The 25693-nt window shown below is 36.2% G+C and overlaps 4 protein-coding genes and 1 long non-coding RNA gene across 8 annotated transcripts; 3 read left to right on the forward strand and 2 right to left on the reverse strand.

Moving 5' to 3' along the window:
• Positions 1 to 77: 77 nt before the first annotated feature.
• Positions 78 to 6177, reverse strand: LOC130991026 (protein YELLOW LEAF 1, choloroplastic-like). Its single transcript, XM_057915227.1, has 5 exons — positions 6155 to 6177; positions 1944 to 1999; positions 1345 to 1493; positions 911 to 986; positions 78 to 521 (listed from the first exon to the last, which is right to left on the reverse strand). The coding sequence occupies exons 1-5, from the start codon at positions 6175 to 6177 to the stop codon at positions 325 to 327; spliced, it is 501 nt and encodes a 166-aa protein (XP_057771210.1). The 3' UTR covers positions 78 to 324.
• On the forward strand, positions 6006 to 7788 carry LOC130989873 (protein JINGUBANG-like). The gene has a single exon (XM_057914020.1). It carries the CDS (start codon positions 6227 to 6229, stop codon positions 7667 to 7669), a length of 1443 nt encoding a protein of 480 aa, XP_057770003.1. The 5' UTR covers positions 6006 to 6226; the 3' UTR covers positions 7670 to 7788.
• Positions 7789 to 8320: 532 nt separating this feature from the next.
• LOC130989874 (uncharacterized) lies at positions 8321 to 12164 on the forward strand. 3 transcript variants are annotated; one of them, XR_009090776.1, is made up of 6 exons: positions 8322 to 8895; positions 9608 to 10037; positions 10124 to 10177; positions 10384 to 10568; positions 10850 to 11008; positions 11495 to 12164. It is a non-coding gene; the product is annotated as an uncharacterized LOC130989874 (long non-coding RNA). The 3 variants fall into 3 exon arrangements; XR_009090775.1 differs by having other exon boundaries at positions 8324 to 8895; positions 11519 to 12164; XR_009090774.1 differs by having other exon boundaries at positions 8321 to 8895; positions 10850 to 12164.
• Positions 12165 to 15749: 3585 nt separating this feature from the next.
• Positions 15750 to 23086, forward strand: LOC130989875 (extra-large guanine nucleotide-binding protein 1). Of its 2 annotated transcripts, none has more exons than XM_057914021.1 (8): positions 15750 to 17555; positions 17645 to 17782; positions 17870 to 17974; positions 18094 to 18279; positions 19452 to 19632; positions 20789 to 21030; positions 21722 to 21885; positions 22217 to 23086. In XM_057914021.1, exons 1-8 carry the CDS (start codon positions 16239 to 16241, stop codon positions 22797 to 22799), a joined length of 2916 nt encoding a protein of 971 aa, XP_057770004.1. In that variant the 5' UTR covers positions 15750 to 16238; the 3' UTR covers positions 22800 to 23086. The 2 variants fall into 2 exon arrangements, with proteins under 2 accessions (XP_057770004.1, XP_057770005.1); XM_057914022.1 differs by having other exon boundaries at positions 15868 to 17555; positions 19452 to 19617.
• Positions 23087 to 23251: 165 nt separating this feature from the next.
• On the reverse strand, positions 23252 to 25088 carry LOC130989881 (B3 domain-containing protein Os11g0197600-like). The gene is given in 7 exon segments (XM_057914028.1): positions 23252 to 23821; positions 23935 to 24026; positions 24106 to 24152; positions 24347 to 24425; positions 24543 to 24556; positions 24558 to 24829; positions 24923 to 25088. Coding segments are annotated over 7 exon segments (837 nt in total). The 5' UTR covers positions 24995 to 25088; the 3' UTR covers positions 23252 to 23560.
• Positions 25089 to 25693: the final 605 nt, after the last annotated feature.

Raw genomic sequence — 25693 nt, forward strand, 5'->3', positions numbered from 1 at the left:
AAAAAAAACGACTCAACTTTATTAAGATAACCCGAAAAAGAATATGACTCAACTTCAAGGAATACAACTCAACTTCATTGGGACGGAGAGAATGATTGTTATTCCATATCACGTCATTTTGACCTCAAATACATATACAAGATTGTTCACAAATCACAAGTCAAAAAGAATAATTGCCATAAGTCATATTACTGCTATAGTTACTGGACGGTACATTTTGTTCTCCCCAGAAAGGCCACAACTACATTCTGTATAGTAGAGCAAGACATAGATCATCCAATAACCAATACAAAAAAGTAGGATTAAGAGATTTCACATTATCTCTCATCTTCTCCTTTCATCTCTGTAAGGCCCTTCACTCTCTTGATCTTTCAGAAAACCCAGAAAAGCAAGGAAGCCGAAAAAGAAGAACCCACCAGACCAGTGGCCGCCGCCACCGCCACCACCGCCGCCGCCATCACCATCATCACGGGGTGGAAATCCTGCCCCACCATCATCTAGTTCCGGAGATTTTTCTTTTCCTAGAAAAAGGTAAATAAAATCAGGTTTCAGACTTGGGATTACGGCATAAATGATAGATAATCCAAGAAGATGCCCCACGTTGGTGAGAGCACTGAGACCTGTTTGACAAGTATGCAGATTGGAAAAACTTCATAGATTAACATAATTCTTAATGAGCTCAAGATTGGAGACTTCTCAATATGCATTGTTCTTTGCTTAACATACTATACAATAGATACATACAGAAGAGGGGAGGGGCAAGAAAATATATTTCGAGAACAGTTCTACTTTGAACCAAACTCAGTCTCACACCTCTGAGATGCATTACCTAGCAGGACTACCTCAGTTTATAATATGCTATCCTAAACTGTATGCTACATCAAACCAAGTGGATAGAAAACGGTTTCACCTTGGATAGGTGCTACTGTAATGGTAGATGACTGGCGAGTCACAGTTTGGGTTTGTTCCGCAGCACAGGTGGCACTCTGCAGTTTAAGAAACACAATAAGCTAATTAGATCTACTTAATGTTGCTGGCTACCAAAACAAGATAGATGCAGCACTTCTTAACACCCACTTTTGGGAGAAGCAGAACTACTGCCAAGATCTTAATCTCTTTCAATTCTACAAAGAATAGTGCAGTCTGTTCTTCTGGTTCGTAGATTAGCCAAAAGTAAAACCAACTTCAAATGCATGGAGTACATGTTTTGTCCAAGTAAGTTCCATACTTAAAGATATTAAGATATGACTACTTTTTTTTTTTCTTTTTGGAGGGGGATATGACCTACATATATACATAGCTGGAGTGCATAACATAAGTAGAACATCAAATAAGATAAATTACCAGAGCAGCAGCACATATCACAGAAGCACGCTTAACTCTGGAAGAATGAGTAATGGTACTTTGCCTTTCAAACTGCAAGCAAAGAGGCTTCACTCGAACTGGAACTTGAACATTCTTTTGTGGCTTCAAACACTGGTCTTGTGATTGTACTAAGAAGAGAAAGAAATTCTCCATATAAGTTAATAACATCAACTAGCATAAAACTTCAACTGCGGCAAAGTGAGGAGAACTGAAATAATTTGTTAGTATCAGTCGCATATAGCTCATTTATAGCACAAAATCATATTTACAGATATTATTCAGCGTTACTTGAGTCCTTCCAATGCATGCAACTGATGAACCAGAAAGTGAATTTATTAAAACCAATCTTTTAAGGGCTGAAAGATGCGCCGTGCGGAAAAAAACAATTCTGCTTACATTTGTTCTACAAGATGCATTTGGTCGATCCACATCACATTACTTAGCAACAATACAAATAATCTATTGGAAAATTTAAAACAAGCATCCAAAGCAACAGCAAAATGAGATATGTTCATTACAGTTATAAAACATAAGATAACATGCAATTTTTACATAACTGGAGATGAGGTTAAACTTACCAAGACACTGGTGACGTAATTGGACTGGAAATAGTGGCAATGAGCGGCATGTCCCTCTTTATTATGGATACCACCTACAAAAAGTCGATACCTAAATATGATGAGTTTGCCCACATTATTATTTAAAGTTAGGAACTTTCAGTATGTTGTGAATATCGCTGGAGGCGGCGACGACGAAGCGCACCAATATGTGTGCCTCGACGCGCGGAGGCGATGCGAGAACGTAGGAATCGGGAGGTGCAGGCAAATTTAAATAAACGTGATTTCGGCAACAATTTCAAAATTTCAGACGTGATTTCACCAATTTTAAGCATAAACAAGGATATCAGTAATCACACCAACAAAATTCATTCAATATCTTCACCGTCAAAAAGAAATGTAAGGTGAAATCATCTTCCATAAATACCTTTTCTTGAATCTGCTTCTGTGTCCCCAAACTCTTGAATTGAAGATGCAGACGAGGAAGAAGGGGAATTAGGGATCAGAAGGAGAAAGGAATTGAAGATGGAGACGAGGGAGAAGAGGAATTAGGGCTCAAGAACGATAAAAGAATGATGGGTGTTATCTCTCTTTTATCTTCGTTTTTTCTTCTTTCTTTTAAGAGGCAGTCTTCATAGGATGAGTAAATTACTGTATATTTATATAATTTTACAACTAAAAGCAATAATATTTATGTGGTGCAATGTAAACCGCATCTCCTTCATATTTTAGGGGCGAGGGATCGAATTCCCCTAAAAGCAATTTTTTTTTTTGGTACCATAAAATCCTTAGTTGTTTATTTTCTAATAAAAGTCAATACTGTTATTAATAAATGTTTTATTTAATCTTAAGAAAAAATTTATTTGATTTTATGAAAATTTTATTTTACATTTATAAATTAAGTGTTGTCTCATACAAGTAATAACATACTATTACTATTATAAAATCATACTTCCTATTAACTAATTCAATATACTTGCTATTAAAAGTCATATTTACTATTATAAAACATTATATTTTTTATTAGAAAAAAATCTTATATTCTATTAATTTAATTTATATGATTACTATAATGAAAAGCCATATATTAACTATTAGAAAAGGTCATATTATGATTAGAAAAAAATCATATTTAATATATGACAAATGTTATATAGGATGAACAAAAGTGTTACTTGATATGAACACAAGTCTTATTACGAAGAGTCATATTTATTATTAAGTATTAGCTCATACAAGTAATATCAATTTTACTATTAAAAAAAAGTCATCTTCACTATCATAAAATGTTATACCCCCTTCGTCCTTCAAATAACTTTCTAGGATAGAGGGACACAGATTTTAAGATAAGTCGTTGAGTCTATTGAAAATGGTGACAAAAATGTAATAATTAGTATTGAAAGTGATGAAAATATGTTATACGTACTGAGAGTGGTGAAAAGGTAAACAATAAGAATAAATGGGGTATTATTAATGATGAGATAGTGTCCCAAAATGGATATAAAGTTATTTGGGGGGACGACCCCAAAAAGAAAAGATATGAAGTTATTTGGGGACGGAGGAATATGTTCTATTAGAAAAAGTCATATTTTCTATTAAGTAATTATATATATTTGCTATTACGAAAAGTCATACTCCCTCCGTCCACCAAAAAAACTCCCATTTGGGGTTCGACACGGAGACTAAGAAAGCTGAAAAAGGTGGTGTAAAGGTGGTGTAAAAGACTAAAAGGGTAGTGTTTATGTATTGTGATTACTTTTACTAATCTTTCACTAGCTATTTGATAATAATAATAATGACAATAATAACAAAATAATAATAATAAAAAAATAATAACAATAATAAGGATAATAAATAATAAGGATAATAATAATAAAAATAAACAATAAAACAATAAAAATAATAAGAATAAGAATAATAATAATAATAATAATAATAATAACATAACAATAATAATAATAATAATAATAACGATAATAATAATAATAATAATAATAATAATAAAATAATAATAATAATAACAATAATAGGATATAAATAAGGATAATAATAATAATAACAATAACAAGAAGAAGAAAGAACAAAGAAGAAGAAGAAGAAGAAGATAAAAAAAAAAAGAAGAACGAGATAGAAAAGAAGAAAAGAAGAAGAGAAGAAGAAGAAGAAGAAGAAAGAAGAAGAAGAAGAAGAAGAAGAAAACAAAGAAGAACAAGAAGAAGGAAAGAAGAGAAGAGGAGAAGAAGAAAAGAACAAGAACAAGAACAAGAAGAAGAAGAACAACAGAGAAAGAAGAAGAAGAGAAACAACAACAAGAACAAGAAGAAGAAGAAGAAGAAGAAGAAGAAAACAAGAACAAGAACAAGAAAAAAGAAGAAAAAATAACAAAGAAAAAAAAAAAATAATAGTAATAAGGATAATAATAATAATAATAATAATAATAATAATAATAATAATAATAATAATAATAACAACAATAACAATAATAACAATAATAAGAATAATAACAATAAGAATAATAATAAGAATAATAATAATAAAATAATAATAATAACAATAACAATAACAATAACAATAATAAATAATAATAATAATAAGGATAATAATAATAAAATAACAATAACAATAATAATAATAATAATAATAATAATAAACGATAGAATAATAATAAGAATAATAATAATAAGAATAATAATAATAACAAGAATAATAATAATATAATAATATAATAGGATAATAATTAAGAATAATAATAACAATAATAATAATAATAATAATAATATAATAATAATAAAATAATAATAAATAATAATAATAAGAATAATAATAATAATAATAATAGTGGATGTCTGCCCCTATTTTTTTTAGATCGTCAGAGTGTTGAATTGCAACTTACGTGGATTAGTAAAGACGACGGCGTTTTTGTGAGGCCTAAACGAGCGTCGTTTCGTACAATTTCAATTATTTTTTTTTTCAAATTAGAAAGAGATTGTATCTTGTATTGCACCATAATTTTCAATATGTAGAAATTTTATTGAAAAATACATCGTAACATGAATATTACATGGAGAAATAATTCACACAAACTTCAAGTTCACAATTCGACAATCGAAAAAATTGGGGAATGAAATTGCAAAAATTATAAAAGATGAGTGATTTACTTTGCCACACTTTCAAAGTTACGTTAAAAAAATTTTGGACCCCCCTGAATCAAAAGTCTGGCTCCGCCCCTGCATAGGTGTATTGTTAAATAAATTGTGGGTAAATAAGTGTAAATTATAAAGGTAAAATTGTCCAAATTACGTAGGGCAGTGTTCATTTTCTTGAGGCATTCTTTCGTTACTACTATTAAACTATATATCCTACGATCAGTCTTAAGGTTGAACTCGAAAATAAGAAAAACGTGCATTAATTGCATGCATGCTGAATTAAAAGAGAAACTGAATCATAATTAGCAGGTAATCTGCACGTGATGAACTGATTGCTTCAATTCATCTTCTAGCTTCAGAAAATGAAACTCATCTCAAGAAACACAAGGCTCAAGAGCTTCACAAAGAAGCTGCAGAGATTGTTATACATGAAGTTGATGAGATGTTTTATTAAATATCAGCAACTAGTAATTACCTAAAAAAAAATACAACTAGCCTAGTGTTTTCTTTCCAGCTAGCTACATGCCAAATTCTTAACTCGCTTATTGCAATTTTAGTAAAATGGGCAGCGAAGTTTGGTGAAGAATGAAGCCATGGTCTTGTAGCTAGCTAGGCATGTCAATGAGCTGCTTTTACTCAACCCGATTCGCTCAGACCCAAAACTTGATTGATCCATATATATCCAATCCGACCCGCTTGTTTCGGGTCATATGCACTCGAATTAAATCGTCCATAGAAATTAAATTAAAATTTATTAGAGGACACTTTTAATAATAATAATAATAATAATAATAATAATAATAATAATAATAATAATAATAATAATAATAATAATAATAAACCTTCCAAATATGACTTAACTCTTAAGTACCAAAAAATCAAAACAAAAATGAAGCGAAAAGTAGTTCCAAAAAGCAGGGGAGGAGAAGATATCGAAAAAGAGTCAATTATGTTATCTTTGCTATAAATAGGAGAAATTACAAGTGCCATTTATATATATAGTTAGTTGCGGCAGTTGAATCGGTTTTGCCAATTCGTTTAGTTGCATGAAAAATGAAATAATTATCTTCATGGCCGTGCGATTACCTTCTCTTCCATGATCCTCTCATCATTCTCTTTCTCGCAACCCATTCGCATTTGCATTTGCATTACACAAAGATGAAGAATTCGAAAACGGGGCGTAGTAGTTATTCTTCAAGCATGGACGATTCGAGCGTCTCGAGCAAGCAACCCTTGTTCGCCCACGCGCTCCAGGCGGAACAAGACGAGTACTCGTTCCGCCTGAGCAGCGCGTCGGAGCTGAGCCCCACGGACCACGACAGGCCTCCCCCGGCCCTGTCGTCGTCCTTCGACGCGGGGAACTCGTCCGTGTGGGACCCGTCCACGCCCTCCCTCTGCTCGTCCCCCGCGGCCAAGTCCCCGTGGTCGTCGTCCCACATGGCGCCCTCCGACCACTCCTACTCCTACACGGGGCTCATGGGCTCCCTCGTCCGCGAGGAGGGCCACATATACTCCCTCGCCGCGGCCGGGGACCTCCTCTTCACCGGCTCCGACAGCAAGAACATCCGCGTGTGGAAGAATCAGAAGGAATTCTCCGGCTTCCGGTCGAATTCCGGCCTCGTGAAGGCCATCATCATCGCCGACGAGCGGATCTTCTCCGGCCACCAGGACGGGAAGATCCGCGTGTGGAAGATGTCCGGCAAGGATCCGAGCGTGTACAAGCGCATCGGAACCTTGCCGACGCTGAAAGCAAAGGTGAAGAAGTCACTGAAACCGAGCAACTACGTAGAGGTGCGGAAAAGCCACAACGCGATCTGGATCAAGCACATCGACGCCATCTCGTCCCTGAGCCTGAGCGAGGATCGGTCGATCCTCTACTCGGCGTCGTGGGACAAGACGGTCAAGGTGTGGCGCGTGGCCGACTCGAAGTGCCTCGAGTCGATCAGCGCGCACGACGACGCCGTGAACTCGGTCGTGGCCGGGTTCGACGGCCTCGTGTTCAGCGGGTCCGCCGACGGCAGCGTGAAGGTGTGGCGGCGGGAGATGCAGGGGAAGGGGACGAAGCACTACTTCTCGCAGACGCTGCTGAAGCAGGAGTGCGCGGTGACGTCGCTCGCCGTCGACGCCTCCTCCACGGTGCTCTACTGCGGCTCCTCCGACGGGCTCGTCAACTTCTGGGAGCGCGACAAGTTCCTCTCGCACGGCGGCTTCTTCCGCGGCCACAAGCTGGCGGTGCTGTGCCTCGCCACGTCGGGGAACCTGGTGTTCAGCGGCTCGGCGGATACCAACATCTGCGTGTGGCGGAGGGAGGAGCGGAGCCACCACTGCCTCTCCGTGCTGAGCGGCCACAGCGGGCCGGTGAAGTGCCTGGCGGTGGAGGAGGATAAGACGGATTTCGCGCAGCCGTTTGGGGCCCACCGGCACTACGTCGTCTACAGCGGCAGCCTCGACAAGTCGGTCAAGATATGGCGGGTGTCGGGGCAGGGGGCGCCGCTGCATCCGCCGCCCAACAGCGATATCGTGCCGCCGCAGCAGCAGCAGCCGTTTCAGAATTTCTCGTCGCAAACTAGTCGGAGCACGGCTCAGAGGAGAAATTTCTGAAGATATAGTATTATGTATTAAAATGTATAGAAATTGGCAAGAATTATATATAGAGAAACGGCAATTAGTTAGCATGTGTAAACTCATTTCCTATATACACTATCTCTAGTATTTATTCACTTCTTCTGCACATCTACTATTAAGCGTATTCAGAAATAATAAGTGATTGAATTGACATGTTTTTTTTTTTTGAAAAATTAGATAAATAAATAAAGGAATTTAAAGACAGCGCGAGGAACGACTCGAATGCAGGACTTCAGATCTTAGATCTTAACCTTATCTCGCTTGGCCAACACACGCACACAGAAGTGAGAGAAAGAAGAAGAAAATTGCATTGACATGTTTGGAAAGCGATGAAGTTGTCTTTCTTGTTGATCTTACTTGGTGAGAGCTGACTTTGGTATATGAATGTGAGAAATTGAGGTAAAGCCTATAAATCATAATTGTATAAATTATTGAGCATTAATGAATCTTTTCACATATGATATCCCCGATATTCCCAATTGTCGTTAAGACTTTTGAGGATATTTTTTTTTTGAAGAGGAAGACTTTTGAGGATATTAATATAATATATCAACTTCTCTGACAAAGAAATGCAATCTATCAATTCTATAAAGCAATACATATTAGAGCCTCCATAGTGATTCTCTCTCCTACATGGCACTCCCACAATCCTCCATTTTGATTTATCTAATTCTCTATTCTACCTTTTACGCCTCAATTCTTAAGCTTGGCAAAAACATCAAAATTCTCATACTCAAATACCGTTACAAAATTTGATTAGCAATTCATATGCAATTCCTTCTTAAATCTCTCACCATGTGTCTGCAAATCTCATGCTCAATCACCTGTTGTAGCAATTGATCAGCAGCAAATCCTTCTAAAATCCCCTTTTTCCGCCATCTGCAAATCCTTCTCAAATCTCTCCCCATCCATCTGCAAAACCTTCTCAAATCCCATCTCCCACCGTCTGCAAATCCTTATCACAGCAATTGATCTGCTAATCTCTATCCATCACGTCCCCTACCGCTGATACATCTTCCTCTTAGAAATCAGGATTTGATGCTCCACCTCTCTCCGTCGCTGATACATCGCGTATTAGGATTTTAAATTTGAAGGTATTATGCCAGCTGATGTTCTGCTTCCTCCGAGTCTAAGGGGATGAGTTTGTGTTGTTGAATTACATGGAAAAAAGAAGGCATATCGTTATAGAGGTTCTGAAACAGGTTTTTTTTCCCCCAAATTTTTTTACTTTCGTAGACTAAAATGAAAATTTGAAGAAGTATTACAATTCACTTTCGTCAGATTGCCATCCATGCCTATGGAACTCTAATAAGGGATAAAATTTATGTGTATACTATCAACACATAGTTATAATACTGTTGCACCGAATAGCCCATATTTTGATATTTACTGTGAATCTGCCATTCTTTTTTAATGATAAACATTTCAGTTAATCCATTTTAGAGTTGCCTGCGTCTTTATTTGATTTTTAATTTTCTTGGGTTTGGGTGAAAATCTCAACATCGATAGGTTCTCTTCCATTTGATGAAATAGATTTTTCCAGAGACCTCAATATTTTTAGATATTTTGTTTTTCTGGTACAGAACGATTGAGAGTCTGAGACAGAAGATTGGGCAGCTTCACTTGTCAGTTTTTTGTTATTTCAATTTTGATAAGATTTATGAGATTGATATGCATTGCATTACCCAACACATATATGATGTTCCTTACAAATTACAAATAGCAAAAACTGCTAAATCACTGTTAGAAACCAAAAATGGCTCTCCCAAAGTTCTAATGGTAAGAAAATTTATAAATAATTAGTAGACGTCTCTAAAGTTTATGTATATGATTTCTCAAATCGATTTTTTGTCTAACTTTTAAATTTGTAACTCTTTTTAGTTGTTGTGCTAATGAAATTTTCAATGGATTTAGGTATCCAGGAAGTCGAGCATTGCTCTTTCAATTGCTACAATTCTTTCTGGTGGTTGAGTAAGCAATTTCCATTTCATTATCAATAATTTTCGCATTTAATGTGATGCTTGTAGTTATGTGAACATGAAATAGTCAAGAGTAGGTAGTGACGTTTTCATGATCAAATCTTTTAATCAATATTTTAGCTTGCTCTTTGACTAGGAAAGAAATTAGAAAATGGTGAATTGAGGTTATAGAGTTTCATCACAAAAGCTGATTTTTATTATAGATTGGCTTGGTTCGTAGAACGTACATATGCACAATTTTGTAAATCTAAGAGTGTATTTAATTGCTCCTTTTGCCCTGCCTCTGATGCATTTGATTGCAGGTTGTGTCTTGATGTTACAACGATTCCCTGTAGAATCTAGAGGGCAACGCGAGAAACTACAGAGTGAGCTCTTATTAACATTTTAATTGTATTCTTAAGTGGTTGTCCATTTATTTTAAGTTTTCTCTTCCCTTTTGTTGTTCATATAGGTTGGTTACGAGACCACGATATGTTTTTCACGTTTTCTAATTCGAAGTATTATGGTAAGTTTTGTTTATCAGTGGTATGAATTTAGCTCTCAAATGGGTAGATGGTCATACATTGGACTTCTTGGTTATCTTGAAATCACGTATTTTTACTGATTAGAAAATCATGAAAATGTTGATAACTGAGTTAATTTTTTCAAGAACCAATTTAAGATTATTCAATTGTAATGATACGCTCTTATTCCTTCAATTCGAATATATAGCTTCTTCACAGATGAATTTTGGAGATAGATCCGATCCATTCCAATAAACACTTTTTCGGGTGTTCGGCGCTGGCCACACTCCATCCGCCGCCCGCCAATCGATCCACCCCAATCTCGCTGCTCCTATCTCTGCATCATGCCTCAATCGCGTAACATCCCGCCCCTACTCTAACTCTTCTTCGCAGGTGCGTCAATTTTCCTGGTTATTGATTTCATTTTTCCTGTGACGTAGAAATGGACTATCAATTTCGTCCGAGTTTCAAACTATTTTGTCTTGATTGTAATGCTTAGCTGCTAACCATGTATAAGAAAGAGAGATCTGGTTGAGTGATGCTTGTGTATTGTAATGCCATTATTCCTACATTTTTGTTCTGCCTTAAGTCTTCTATCAAATGATTTTGTATTATGTATTTAACTCGAGCAAACTGAAAAATATAACAGAAGTCTGTTGTCAATTTCTTTGAAGGCCCTTACTTATGCATAACGACTCTTTGGATTTCATCAAGTTAAAATTGCCTTGATTGGCATCCATGCTGGAAGCACTGGTCTTAACTTAATGTCAGCATAATTGAAAGTCAAAGTGCGTCTTAATCTTCATGGTATTGTATCTGTTGAATCAGCAACGGTAAGCTCTCAGCTCTTTTTGATGAATTTTATTTCTTATGCTTACTGCTGAGTAGTGGGGTTTCTTTAGCGAATTACTCTAAGAGCAAACTTATGGTGATAAGATAATAACTTTATCTGAGAATGGCTTGGCTCTTTGCTCGCTCTGCTGCTCTTGAGGTTTGCTATTTGACTATATTTGGAAACGCTCGTGTGCGTGTGTGTTGTTCTTTTTCATGTGATGAATCATAACTCAATGCTTATGAGATGAGATTTTCTCGGCTGTGTATATATTAGTTATAAATTTAGGTGGGTATATCATATATGGGTTATTCGCCTCTTTGTTATTGTTGTCGTCGTCGTTGTTATGGTGGGTCGGCCGTGCTGATTGACGCGGGTTGATATGTGGAACATCCTCTGTTAAGTTGATTTTCAATGTGGTTTTGAGTAGTGAAAATATCATTTAATAATATACATCTATCTCATTTACAACGAACTCACGTTGCAGCTATATAACATATATATATAACAGGCAGCTAGGAAGGGGCCACCTACAGGTACACTTCGATGAAGGCCGCCGAGAATATGAGGCCGTACTCCCGCTTGCAGACGGCACGGCTCTGAAGAAGGCTGGCGGCGCCAGACAAGCCACGATGCGATCCATCAGATGCTGCAGTCCATCCAAGGATTTGGGTTTGGATTTGTGGTGCAGAGTAATGTTGAGGAGGCGAATGCGTAGGAAATAGGTATGCTTATGGGAGTGTGCTAATAATAAAATTTCGAATTGCTGCAAATGTTAGTATGTTCTAACAATTGAATAACTTAGAACAGCAGTAACGTGGAACATAGTTTTTTTTTTTTTTTACTTGGGAACATGGAACATAGTTTCAGAAGCAAAAAGATGATCAAAAATAAGTTCCGACACTCGGAGTATTTAATTTAGCAAAAAGATCCTTATGGGAGTGTGGAAAGGCTCCATGTTTGGAGTTACAAATTTAAGGATTTTTGGAAGTCGCATACAAGGGGAAGAAGTAGAAGATAGTTTCTGACGATGATTGTTTTTGTATAATGCACACATAGATGTGAGCTGCTTATGTAATTTAAAGTTTAAAAAACTGTAATTAGATTTCAATATTTGCAAACCTAAATAAAAGTATTGAAATAAATATTTTCTTCAATTGAATTTGGTCACATAAAGTACTTAATAATACTTCAATGTATTTTAAATAAATAGGTAGTTCAATTTAATTTGGTCATATAAAATAAAGAAAATGATACTAAGATATATGTGTAATAAAGAAAATTTTCAATTTAATTTTTCATATAAAATAATTTGAAATAAATCCGCATTTCCACATTAATCTCATAATGATATATCTAAATAAAAGGCTTAATCTTCATTCATATATTAGCTTAACATCGTTCCATATTATATTTTATCATTGCTCATTGATCTTTATTGAACTTCACTATGAAAAAAACATAAATAAAAGGATACTTTTGAGATACATTTAAAATAAATAGATTCTTCAATTAAATTTGATCATGAAAAATAATTTCAAATAAATTATCATTCTCGAATTGATCTAACACATGCTCATATATATTGAATCTATATTAAATCTCACAATTCACAATTTTTAAAAAAATTATTATTAAACTTTACCATTTAAAAATTTAAATAAAAAAAAATACTTAACTTTGAAAAATTAATAAAAATATATTTGAAATAAATAGGTTCTTATTGTTTGAAATTTTATCGAGATTATTAACAAATTATTGTTTAACAGTTTATTTGGTTATATACATATTTTATAAATTTAAAAAAATTCGAGAAATTAGTTGATATTATTATATGGGTTTAGGACGAGAATAAGTATTAAAATAATCAAATATCTAATAGGAAAATGGAATACTCCTATGTGGCATCACCATATTTTTGCACTTTTATTGATCCTAATTCTCTAGACATTTTCATATTTATTCATTCTTATTTATCAAAATCTTCTCATCCCACATTGATTTTTTTATGAGATTTCACCAAAATAAAATCTATATAAAAGGATGCTCTTACTCTCCAAACCAAAAACCCACATTTAATTGGTGAAGTGATTGAGATTAATACAATTTGAATTGCAATAAAAGTTGATCGAATTTATTTAGTTGAATAAAAAAACAATTAATTTTATTTTTTAAAATAAATACTTGTGATTAAATAAATTATATCTCCATTTTAATTTGGTCATAAAATAAGATATTTTGCATATTTTGTTTTTGGATTACACATTGATTTTTTATGAAAAATTACCAAAAGAAATACTAAATAAATTAATATGATATAATTTGAATATCACATCAATTTTCTCAAGCCTTAGACGAGATAATTCTCAGAACTTAGTTATGGTCTTTCAAACTTCAAATATGATGATTTTCACGAGTCAGTTTTATTCTTTCAAACTCCAAACGAAATGATGCTTGAAACTCAGTTACTCCCTCCGTCCACGAAATGAGTACCCATTTGTGGACGGCACGGGTTTTAAGAAATGTATGGAGTATAGTGTGAATAGTTTAAAGGACCCACTTTTTGAGTGTATTAATTAAAGAGGTGTGTGGGGTACACTTGCCAAAAAAGGAAATGAGTACTTATTTCGTGGACGGACGAAAAAGGAAATATGGGTACTCATTTCGTGGACGGAGGGAGTATGATATTTTAAGCTCTAAATAAGATGATGCATAAATGGTGACTTTTCAAGCTCTATACAAGATGGTGTTTAGAAGTTAGTTATGATCTCTCAAGCTTCAGATTGTATAATCTCACAAGTCAGCCCTGGTCTTTCAAGCTCGTAATGAAAATGATGTTTACAAGTGAGTTATGATATTTAAAGCACCAGATAGTGATGTTCAAATGATTGACACATTAAGTCATGCATAGTATTTTAGGATCTAGACGAGATAATGCTAAAAAATTTGGCGTTCAAAAGTCAAATATTGTCTTTCGAGTTCTTGATGATCATGAGATGAGATGATGCTTAGATGAAAAATGAGATCTTAAATTAATTCTTATCCGTCAATATTAAAAATGTACAAAATTTATATAAACGGGTATTTTTACTATTTAGCAAAAAGTTAACATTTAATTGACGAATATAGTTAAGATTAGTCTAATGTAAATTCTATTACATCAAACTAAATTAATTAAAAATTAATTATATTATATAAAAATAATATACTCCTAAATAATTTAAATTATAATTTAAAATCCCGTCGAATTTCGACGGGTTATACACTAGTTGTAGTCAAAGGAGATAATTAAGTGGACATAGTGAGGTGTAATGTCAAGAAATGTTGATAAGAGGAAGAAGAAAAATTGCTTGGAGAAGAACGGCAAACAAAACTTGGTGAAGACGCTAAATTGCCAGCGTTGCTCTATCCCTCTGTTGTCTAGAAAACCCTAATTAATCTTAGGGTGTCTCACCGGAGCCGCCGCCGCCCTCTCTTGTCGGCTCTTTTCCCTCGACGTCGTGACTCATGTGTCGTCTTTCACATCGAATTGAATTTCTTCTCAAGTAATAGAGCAACGGGTAAATTGTAGACATGAGTATTTAGGATTTGTTTTGAACGACATCATTTTATTTTGGTCCACGCTGGCAATGAGATGTCATGTCATCTTTTCGACTGCCTGAAATTTAAGTCGAAGCCCCAGTTACAAAATTTGCAAAGAATATGTATTTTATGTACATAGATGTTAAAATCAAAAAATGAGTCAAAGTTCGTGCCTTATTTTGCAATCTATCCTAGATCATACTCACCTCGTCCCATAAAAAAGTATCACATTTTCCATTTTCGTCTACCACTCTCATTTTTAGGCAGGATTTCATTTTTTTTAATCACAACCACTCATTTATACATAATCCCACAGTCAATTCAACCACAATCATTCAAATCCACTCAACACATTATCCATTAATTTTTTCTTAAAAAAAATTACTATGTCATTCTCAAACGATTAGGGCTGTAAACAAACCAAGCCGCTCGCGAACTATTCGGAGCTCGGCTCGAAAAAAGCTCGTTCAAGTTCGTTTAGAGAAGCTCGTAAAATAAACAAACCAAACTTGAGCTTAGTAGTATTCGGCTCGTTAACTCGTGAACATGTTCGTCAAGTGATTCAACTTGAAAAATATAAATTATTAATAGACATAACTTATATTTATCCACTAAAATTAATAATAATTGTATTAAATCTCTAATTAATTTTGTTTTTTATAAGAAAATAATTAAAATAAATTATTTTAAATAAAATAATTTATTTTAAAAATAAAATAATCGATATTTTGAATATGAATATAAATTTAGAAAGTTCGTTTAGGCTCGTGAGCCGCTCGTGAGCCTCAAAGTATTCGGTAAGTAAAGTTCGGGATTCGATTCGATACTTAACAAACCAAACTTGAGCACACCACTATTCGGTTCGGCTCGATTCGATTACACCCCTACAAACGATACTCTATTATAAGACGGAGAGAGTATAACATAAATCACTTAAAAAAAGAAAGAAGATAAACATTAAAAAATAAAGTAGTAGCACCTACAACTCTAAATTCGTTAAGTCGAAATCATGTACCTACCGCCCACCATATTCTAATTTCTAACGACTGAAACGAAACTGATCCGCCACCCACTGATAACCGAAAGCAACGTAAAAAGACAGAATAGCCCTTACCCTCCCTCTTGAATTACGCTTGCTCACATCACTGCCCCACCACCATTGCCGTCACTCACACAGTCACCAGAGCTTTCGCCACTTTCAATCAACATTCTAAAAGAAAATGAAAAACCCCAAAAAGGAGGAAAAATTAAGCAATTAAATTAAATTAAATTAAAAGATGCCCAATTACGAAACAGTGCCCACCACCATTTGTACCACTTTCCCTTTCCCAACACTTTTTTGCTCCACCCCATATATCCTCTTTGTATTTTCTCCTACACTTTTCTTCTTGCCCTCGATTGCTCGTTTCGAAAAAATAGAGAGAAAACTAAGCTTATTCGCTGGGATTTCAACTTGGTTTCTTCCCACTCTTCCTCACAGCAGAACCCAATTCTTTGCTTGCAGTTAAAGTTTGATTTTTTAACGAGTTTTTTTGGGGTCATTTTGTTCCTGCTTTGCTCAAGATTCGTGTTTTTGGTGATATTTTGCACCTATGCGAAGTGGGCTCTGAAAGGAAAAAGAAGGGCTTGATTTGAGGGGAAGGAAGAATATGTCGCTGGAGGTGGCGACTGTTGTGGAAGATGCGGTGGAATATTCCTTCGCGATGGAATATCACGGCCCTCCGATTACCCGTGAGCTGCCGCGGGCCGTGCCCATCAATGTGGATCGGATTCCGGTGGCCTCCGTCGTCTCTCCGCTGCCGTTCTCGGATAGTTTGTCGCTGCCCGTGGTGCAGCCGATATCCGCTGCCGACATAATCGGCAAGAAGCTAGCCAAGGATTTGAAATTGAGCTCCTCCTCCGCCGAGCTGCTGACCGTGTCGCCGACTTCGGTGATTGCCTTCGAGTCACAGAATAATGAGGTGAGTGAGGGTTCTTACAGTAAAGAGCTCGGTTTGGGGACTGAAACTAGCGTTTCGCCCAGCTCGGTTAATAATGCATCTGCAGAAAGTGAAACTGAAATTCGTAATAGCAATGATATATGTGCTTTGTCTGGTGAATTGAGTAGTGATTTCGAGTGTTGCAATCGTGATGATGCGTTGAATGGAGTGAATGAGAGGGGGTATTCCTCGATTAGCCACGATGAGTTTGTTGGTGGGGTTGGGAGCTCCGGCGCTTTAGAGTCTTCGGATAGCTTTGAGAAGTCGAGGGAATTCTCCGGTAGTCTGCGTAAGTCGAGGCTGTCGAGTGCTTATAAGGAGAGCTTAGATTTCAACGAGTCAAACAGAACAGATTGGGAGTCCAATGAGTCTGTTTTGAGCGTGGATTATCTTTCCTCTAGGGTTTCGTCTCGCAAGTTTGGGGATGCGAATCAAGATTCTGGTGGTGATGTGAGGCGAGCTCCGGTGGTGACGTTTTGTGATATTGAGTCGGATGATGAGAATGTGAACGAGGACTACGGCCGTTCTGAGCCTGAGGTGGTCAGAATGAAGAAAGAACCTGCGGCCAAGGTCAGGAAAGGGGCGTGTTACCGGTGCTTGAAAGGTAGCCGGTTTACGGAGAAGGAGGTGTGCATGGTTTGTGATGCTAAGTATTGTACTAATTGTGTGCTTAGAGCAATGGGGTCTATGCCTGAGGGTAGGAAGTGTGTGACTTGCATTGGTTACCCCATTAGTGAATCGAAGCGTGTCTCTTTGGGAAAATGCTCGAGAATGCTCAAGAGATTGCTCAATGATCTGGAGGTTAAGCAGATAATGAAAGCTGAGAAATTTTGTGAGGTGAATCAGTTGCCTCCTGAGTATATCTGTGTAAATGGTAGGCCTCTTTATCATGATGAGCTGGTCATGCTCCAGAGCAGCCCTAATCCACCGAAGAAGCTGAAGCCCGGAAATTATTGGTACGACAAAGTATCAGGCCTTTGGGGGAAGGTGAGCTGTGATAAGCTTAATTTACTATATACACCTGAAACTTCATTTTTAGCCATTGCTCATGAGGCTTAATATGTTGAAATTTGCAGGAAGGGCAGAAGCCGTTACAAATTATTAGTCCCCATCTCAATGTTGGGGGACCTATTAAACCAGATGCTAGCAACGGGAACACCCAAGTTTACATAAATGGTCGTGAGATCACAAAAGTGGAATTGCGTATGTTAAAGGTTGGCATTTGGTTTCTCGTAGATGCATCTTTGAAAACCCCTCTTTGTACGGTTTTTTGCTAAAACTTGTATTTTTGAATTTTATAGTTAGCAGGAGTCCAGTGTGCTGGAAATCCACATTTTTGGGTGAACGAAGATGGTTCATACCAAGAGGAGGGACAGAAAAATACCAAAGGATATATTTGGGGCAAGGTTCGGCTTCTGCTAGATCTATTTTGGATCTCATCTTTCCTGCTGGGGGATAAATCAATGCTCATCTTTTCTTCTTAATATATCATATTTCCTCGCACCTTATTAATGCTACTATTCAGGCTGGAACAAAGCTGCTTTGTGCTGTTCTTTCTCTCCCAGTTCCGTCTAAATCATCTAATCCTTGTGGAGAACAAGTGTCTAGCTCAATCAGTCGGAGTATGCCAGATTATCTTGAGCATAGATCAATTCAGAAGCTTCTTCTGATTGGATATAGTGGATCTGGAACAAGTACCATATTTAAACAGGTAGCTCAGAAGATTCTCCCCATATTTATTGCACCCTATTGTTTTTGAAGAAATATTTATTGCACTTCAAAGCATAAGTTTTGAGCATACTATTGGGTAAACAGCATCTATCTGTATTTGTCCCTTTTCCTTCATGTTTTTCTTTGTTAAGGGTTCGTTAACTTTCATGGAAAAGGAGAGAATACATATATTTTCACCCTTCTCCCACCATTTTCACATGTTTACTATGATATAAAATTTTCTACGGGCAGCTCCTATACATATACTGAAAAGTTTTCAGTATTGGATAATATCTTTGGGTAGTGGTGTGAAAATATTTCCAACATTTTATCTGTTAAATTTAATAATTTATCCACCCATTTCCAACAAAGTAAACAAGTGCATAGGATAAATGTAGGCTATGTAGCATATGATAATTTTGTTTTCATCTCTGGTAAACATATGATAAAAAGAGAGGAAAAGATAATATTTTCTCATCTTTTCTTATGCAACATTTTCCTATGAAAATTTTACAACCAAAGTAAACGCACCCTTAATTAACATCCTCTTTCAAAAGCCGAATGGAATGCTAATCTCTAATTTACGGATAGTTCTTAAGTCGGGTGCAAGTTTTTTTCTTTTTGTGCGCGCGTGTGTGTGTGTGTGTGTGTTGGGGGGGGGGGATGTGGATTTTATGGTATCATTATTAATATTAATGGCTATTTACCCTTTTACCCACTGTATGTTTCTTTTATGCTGTAACAAATCCTACACGAATGGGAAAACTTGGCTTTCTTTTTTTGTACCGTGTGTATTTCTTGGCAGTTGGGCACAAAATGCCATACCTATTAGCTTCAAACCGATTCTCCTCCTCTTCAGAAAAGATAGTGTTGTACCATCTGAATATATTTTTTTTTTGGGGGGGGGGGGGGGGAACTGTAACACAAACTATGCAATATGTATATGTGGTGCATGCTTGCAGCTATTTGGATGAAAAATTTGCTTGCGTTTTGGTAATGGAAGTGAAGATTTGACGGCATTTAAGTATCAGAGATTCTGTAATTACCTTCTATGTTATCTCATGATTGATTTACATGCCAGTGTTGCTGAAAATTTAGATGCTTGAGTTTATGCTAGAATGAAAAAATATTTTAACATTTAGCGTTTTAACAAGTCTGCTTTTGTTGGATCAGGCTAGAATTCTTTATAAAGACATACCCTTTTCCGAGGATGAGCGGGAACAGATTACATTAGTCATCCAGAGCCATGTGTATAACTATATTGGAATACTTCTTGAGGGCCGTGAACGATTTGAAGAAGAAAGTTTGAATGAAATGAGGCAAAATCAGTCTTGTGATGGTACAACTCTTGCAGGTACATTTTCATCTGATATTCAGTTTCCTTATTTGTTAAATGTGAGTCATGTGACATTATAAAAGTATCACTGGTTAGTTGTATGTTGGGATTCTCAATTGAATATACACTAAATAACCTCAAGTATTCCTGGTTTGCTCTTTTAGAGTGTGTGTGGCAGAGCTTTTCAACTCTCCAAGTTCTTTCTTCCTCTGGTTGAGTCAATGAAGCTAGCTCCGTCACTTGTTTGAAGAGGATATTGAGGAAAATGGGGAGGTTTATTAGAAATCAAAGAGTAGTTACTACAGAGGGATATGATAGAATCCCCAAAGTGAGTTTCAACCTAACTACAAATACAACTTCAGAGACAAATTTTTAGAGGAAGTCAGAGTATTTGGATTCTCCTATTCCTTTCTAACCACAATGACCAACATAGGGCAAGAGCCATGACTCCCCAATACATCAGTCTACAAGAACAAAGAGATTTTGTGAAAAATAATTAGCCAACCTTTTTTCTGTGGTTAATACTCATCAAACATTTATCCAAAGATAAGATACAAGTATCAGGAAGGGATGCCTGATACATATTGTTGTAGAGTCAAGCATATCCAATTCAAACACAAATGGGGAACACAAAGAGCCTCAGGACTGAATCCTGCCCAGGGAAAATTGCTGACTTGTGTGACTAACAAATTGCATGCCTACCCTATCTCATGTCAGAATATTTAAATAGCCGAAGCTATTGTAACAAATATGGAAACAACTCAAACATCTGTAAACTAAACTAATTAAGCAAATACTCTCAGTGAAAGTTTAGTCACGGATTGGCTGTCACTCTTTGATCTGTGATATCTTTCCTTTTCATTTACTCCTCCACATGTAAACCTTATCTGTATCATATTGTCTCCCAGAAAAACTAGGAACTGCTTCATAGTCAAATATAATGAAGACCATTCGTTATGACCTGATTCTGGAATTGATAGTGGTAAAACAAATACCTTCAATATACTGTATAAAGTACTCTCTGTTATCAAATTATTGAACTGGTGAATACTACTTAATAGCATTGCTCTGAGTGCTAACTGAAGTCTTTTCTGATTCATTTCTATGTATGCTGTCACAATTGATGTATTATATCTAGATGTAATATTTCCCCCTTTCTTTTGGTTTATAATAGGGCATGTTGATGGAAATGGTGAAGAGACTCCTTATTCAATTTGTCCGCGATTGAAGGCATTTTCAGATTGGCTCCTTAAAATCATGGCATCAGGAACTTTGGAAGCAATATTCCCTGCTGCTAGTCGGGAATATGCGCCACTGGTTGAGGAGTTGTGTAGTAGTGCTGCTTTCCAGGCAACTTACAAACGGAGACATGAATTGGAAAGCCTCCCCAGTATTTCAAATTACTTCCTCGAGCAGGCAAGATTATTTAACATCGTACAGAGTTTGGTCAGTCTAAGTAGATTGAGCACCAAATAATTTATTATAAAAACCACAAATTCATTTGTGGATGGCTGTGTTAATTTCTAGACGTTCATTTAAAGGGTACTGTACTAAGAGTCTAATCACGGTTTCTAGAAGATTATGACCCGTTTGATTTTTCTCTTTCTGGGCCATGAGGAATATGCCTAAACCTATGTTTTTTATTTATTTATTTTGGTTCCTCTACAGTTTTCTTCTCAACAACTATTAAAGAGTTTGTATAGTCGTGATCATACAGAGGTTAAATAGTATGTAGGCCACTAAAAGGGAACAACAAATGTTCACATTCTGAAGGAGTTTGAATATTGTACTTCAGTTGTTGGTGAATTTGTTTTGCCTAAGTCAGGGATATTTAAAATGGTTGGGATAGCTAACTCTTAGAAAAGAGAATATAATCTTACTTATTAAGTTTGAATGAGATGAAACATTCACCTGCAAAGAAGGGTTTTTGTTGATTCATAGGAAAAGTTAATAGCTCTTTCAGATAACAAGTTGCGTTTGTGTCTTAGTTATGATAATCTATTTACTGCAAGACTGTAATTGTGTCTAACTTTATCCTCATTAGAACTTTTTCCTCTCAATTTACTATTTGCCTGATCCTTTGTTATTTTGCCTTTTCCCTCTCCAGGCTGTTGAAATATTGAAACCGGATTATAGACCATCTGATGTGGATATTCTTTATGCCGAACATGTTACTTCATCCAACGGGCTTGCATGCGTTGAATTTTCTTTCCCTGAGCCAGTATATGATGGTGATGCGGACAGTGGGGATATGCATGATTCCCTGCTCAGGTACTGTACCGAACATATATCTGCTCCCGAAGCTAGTGTGAAAAATCTCTTGCAGTTTATAGTTATTTTCTCCTAAAACCTCCCACGTTGAGATTCTTAATTATGACTGTTTTCTAGAATATCTTTCTGAGTGCACCGTTTGTTTTCTTCCGAAACATCTTATGCAAAACACGTGAACAGAAAATTTTGTGTAATATGCTGAGGTCCCTTCAGGAACCAGCATCTTTGTGCTTTATTCTCTCTTGTTTGGATTAGGCGAAACAATGTGTGTGGAGTTGTGATTTGTGTGTAGTCTTGTTTGATTGACTCTATTTGTGTTTATGGATCACAGATATCAGCTGATCAGGTTACAGGCAAAAGGCTTCGGAGAAAACTGCAAGTGGCTGGAGATGCTTGAAGATGTTCGGATCGTTATCTTCTGCGTCTCTCTAAGCGACTACGATCAGTTTGCTCTTGATGGTGATGGAAACAGAGTCAACAAGATGATGTTGAGCAAAAAGTTCTTCGAGAACATGGTGACTCACCCGACGTTTGATCAGATGGAGTTCCTTCTCCTCTTGAACAAATTCGACTCATTTGAGGAAAAAATCGAACAAGTTCCTCTGACCAAATGCGAGTGGTTTGACGATTTCCATCCGGTGATCAGTCGCAATCGGTCCAACAGCAACAGCGCAAACCATCCAACCCTGGGGCAGTTGGGTTTTCACTACGTCGCTGTAAAGTTCAAGAGGCTGTACGCGGCCCTGACAGGCCGGAAGCTGTATGCATCCGCGGTGAAGGCTCTCGAGCCTACCAGTGTAGACGCAGCGCTGAAATACGCCAGGGAGGTATTGAACTGGGACGAGGAGAGACCGAATGTTAGCCTGAGCGAATATTCAATTTACAGCACGGAGGCGAGCTCGTTTTCTCATTGAGAATCTGCGTTGCCCGTTGTACAGAAAATCGTGTGTGAATGTTGATGATCCTACTCTTCGTCTCCGTAGTCGTGCCGTAGCTGATACAGATTAAAGATTTCATTTTTCTTTTCTTTTTTTCTTCAGATGATTTCTGTGAATTCATGATAGGTAGTGTTAGTACAGATGTAAAATTCCAGAAATGAAAGCTACTGGTTGGGTGGTGTGTGTGGAATTGATCAACTATGTTGTGGTAATGTATCTACTAGTTAAGAGATGATGGTATAAATGATATCTCCTTTTCTTCATTTATTCCTCAACATGATTTTTTTCAATAATTTTATATACTCTCTCCCTCCCAAAAAATTATAATGTGATTCCTCAACAAACTATGTATATTTGAAATATAACCTGAAAATTCAGACTATTTTTAATAATAACCCAAAACTAATTTGCAGGTTCATAGCATAGTATACAAGAAAAGCTTGCATTAATTAGAACAGAAAGATCCATGCAAGTGACAATCTTTCCATGCATATTCAATGCTACTAACTCAATACAAAAACTACCAAAATCATTTATAATAATAATAATATGCAACCTACTAAACCCTTGTTTACGTTGATTGATTGAAACTTTATGATATCCCAAGACCCTTAATTATTTCTATCATTTAAGCTAGCTGATTGAACTTGATTCTCATCCCATCGAAAATATGGGATTAGAGAAATCCTCAGATACACGATCAGTAATCTTATCACTCGTGCAAAGTAAACGCTTCCTCATTCCGACGAATCTACTTCTGGTCGACATAGATGACTTGGTCGTCGGGATTGAACTCTGAAAGAGTAGGTTTTGCCGAACTCTATCCCATTCGCCACCCGGAATTTTCGCCAGCCTTCTCCCAAGTCAATTCTATCCTTCTGCAGCCGAGGAGCGACGACGACATGAGATACGCCGCCGCGGCAGTTGCCGACGTACTTCATCCCCACTTGCTTTTTCATCCTCATATTAGTCGCCACCATGAACTTCTTAGGAAGAGTCTGAACATCAGAAAACCACAAATTAAATGTAAGATTTTCATGCCTTAAATAATTTGTATCATTAATTAGCATTAATCATCTTTAAATTAATATTTCGAGATACATTATCTTACAAGCAATGATCTGTGATGCGTCTTCAGCAACCTCTCAAAGCAGAGTGGATCGCTCTTCTTGGAATAACCATTTCTTTTACAAATGCCCTTTACTAAACATATAATTAATATCAGTGTTTAATTAAACTCCAAAACTAAACATATATAGAGCTTGCAAAAAAAAATATTAACCTTGGGATTTCACTTCAACCCTCGAACGACGACTGGGTGGAATCTCCCTTTTTCGTAACAAAAAAAAAATAAATAAACTCATCATCACTATCTGAGAATAACCAAGAATTTTGTTCAATATATATTCTAGCAAATTTTGTTTCAAACACTAATTAATCCAGAATAGCCATGCAGAATACTAATTCTTTAGGTTAATATATACATAAAATTTTAAAAATGATGTGATGAAGTATATATATACAGTGTGGTCTCTCTTTTTCTGTTGAGAGGTGGCCTTCCTCTTCTCCTCTTAATCCCACTCTCAATTTCATCTCCGCCACCTGTTTGATGAAAAGCAAAAACAAAAATTAAATCAGAGCTCAATTGGAGATTTTGAAAGTGAAAAAATTGCAGATTTTAATGAGGTATTTCAGATAAAGAAGAAGAAGAAGAGTAACCGTGAGAATTCGACTCAATCAGTGAAGGACGAAGGGTTTGGAATCTCCCTTTTGCAAGAGCTAGTTTCGTATATCAATACACTAAACTCGGATTTCGCAACCACAGAGAAAACCAGAAATTCTCCGAGTTTGAGAGCAGCATCTTCCGCAAACTTCTCCCAACCATTCGTGAAGCAAAGCAAGCCATCATCCATTCGCTGCACCCTCACATTCCATCTTCTTCCAGAATCATCCGCTCTCAGCTTCACATTCTCAGGCGGAGTTAACTCGTATTTTCTCGGCAAACGCTGCATCGAATCAATACCATTTTGAATCAGTCGATCCAAACCAACAGCTAAATAATAGTGAATAATAAGAGTAAAATGGCTTATTTAATTTACCAGTAGCTTACTGTAATCCACGTTGCTCAGAACCTTGAAAAATGAGGGCGTTTCGTTTGATCTTGTAGTCATTGGATTTGGATTTGGATTTGGTTTCTTCGTGGCTTCATCTCCATCGAGGTGAGAGCTTCAATTAGAGTATCTCCATTACTTTTTAAAGTGATACTGTATTTTTTTTTAGCCAACTAGAATGCTATTTTTGAAAAATTTACCTTTTGTCGTATGTAGAATTAATGTATTTTTCTTTTTCTATTTCTCCATTTTTTAGTGTTTAGATATTGAGATATTTGGCGGTAGAATTTACAAGCTAAACTAATGCTGCAAAATCCGCAGATTAAAAGTATTTCTGCAAAGGGCTAAAATTGGTTTATACGCATGCAATGCAACAGTACTTTTTGGCTTCAAATATAGATAGTAATTATTTTTATTATTGAAGTATGGGTTTCTACTTTACCTATTTTGATGTTTCATTTGGATTATATAGCTTCATAGTGCATTGATTTGGCATCAGAAAGAAAATATACGTACAAGTTATTTTATGAAACTTGCACTCAATTAATGTTACTTTTTCAACCACCTCAAAAAAATTGTTACTATTTCAAAATTTTAGATGACTATTATATACTTGTAATATTAATGTTAGATGACTATTATATACTTGTAAGGCCACATTGATTGTAGTGTAAAATCATTATCAAAAATAGAAACAGACCAATATTATTGGAACACCTAAAAAGGAAACAGACCAACAATAATGAGACGGATGGAGTA

The sequence above is a fragment of the Salvia miltiorrhiza genome, chromosome 6 (genome assembly GCF_028751815.1).
Source record: "Salvia miltiorrhiza cultivar Shanhuang (shh) chromosome 6, IMPLAD_Smil_shh, whole genome shotgun sequence".
NCBI lineage: Eukaryota > Viridiplantae > Streptophyta > Magnoliopsida > Lamiales > Lamiaceae > Salvia > Salvia miltiorrhiza.

Excerpts from the sequence above, each read along its gene's own strand:
- LOC130989875 (XM_057914021.1), top strand. The coding sequence starts at position 16,239 with ATGTCGCTGGAGGTGGCGACTGTTGTGGAAGATGCGGTGGAATATTCC. Across the intron at positions 18,280-19,451 it reads CAAGTACCATATTTAAACAG|GCTAGAATTCTTTATAAAGA; the intron begins GTAGCTCAGAAG and ends TTGTTGGATCAG. Across the intron at positions 21,886-22,216 it reads ATGCATGATTCCCTGCTCAG|ATATCAGCTGATCAGGTTAC; the intron begins GTACTGTACCGA and ends TATGGATCACAG.
- LOC130991026 (XM_057915227.1), bottom strand. The coding sequence starts at position 6,177 with ATGAGAGGATCATGGAAGAGAAG. Across the intron at positions 987-1,344 it reads TGATATGTGCTGCTGCTCTG|AGTGCCACCTGTGCTGCGGA; the intron begins GTAATTTATCTT and ends CTTAAACTGCAG. Across the intron at positions 522-910 it reads TACAGTAGCACCTATCCAAG|GAAAAGAAAAATCTCCGGAA; the intron begins GTGAAACCGTTT and ends ACCTTTTTCTAG.
- LOC130989873 (XM_057914020.1), top strand. The coding sequence starts at position 6,227 with ATGAAGAATTCGAAAACGGGGCGTAGTAGTTATTCTTCAAGCATGGAC.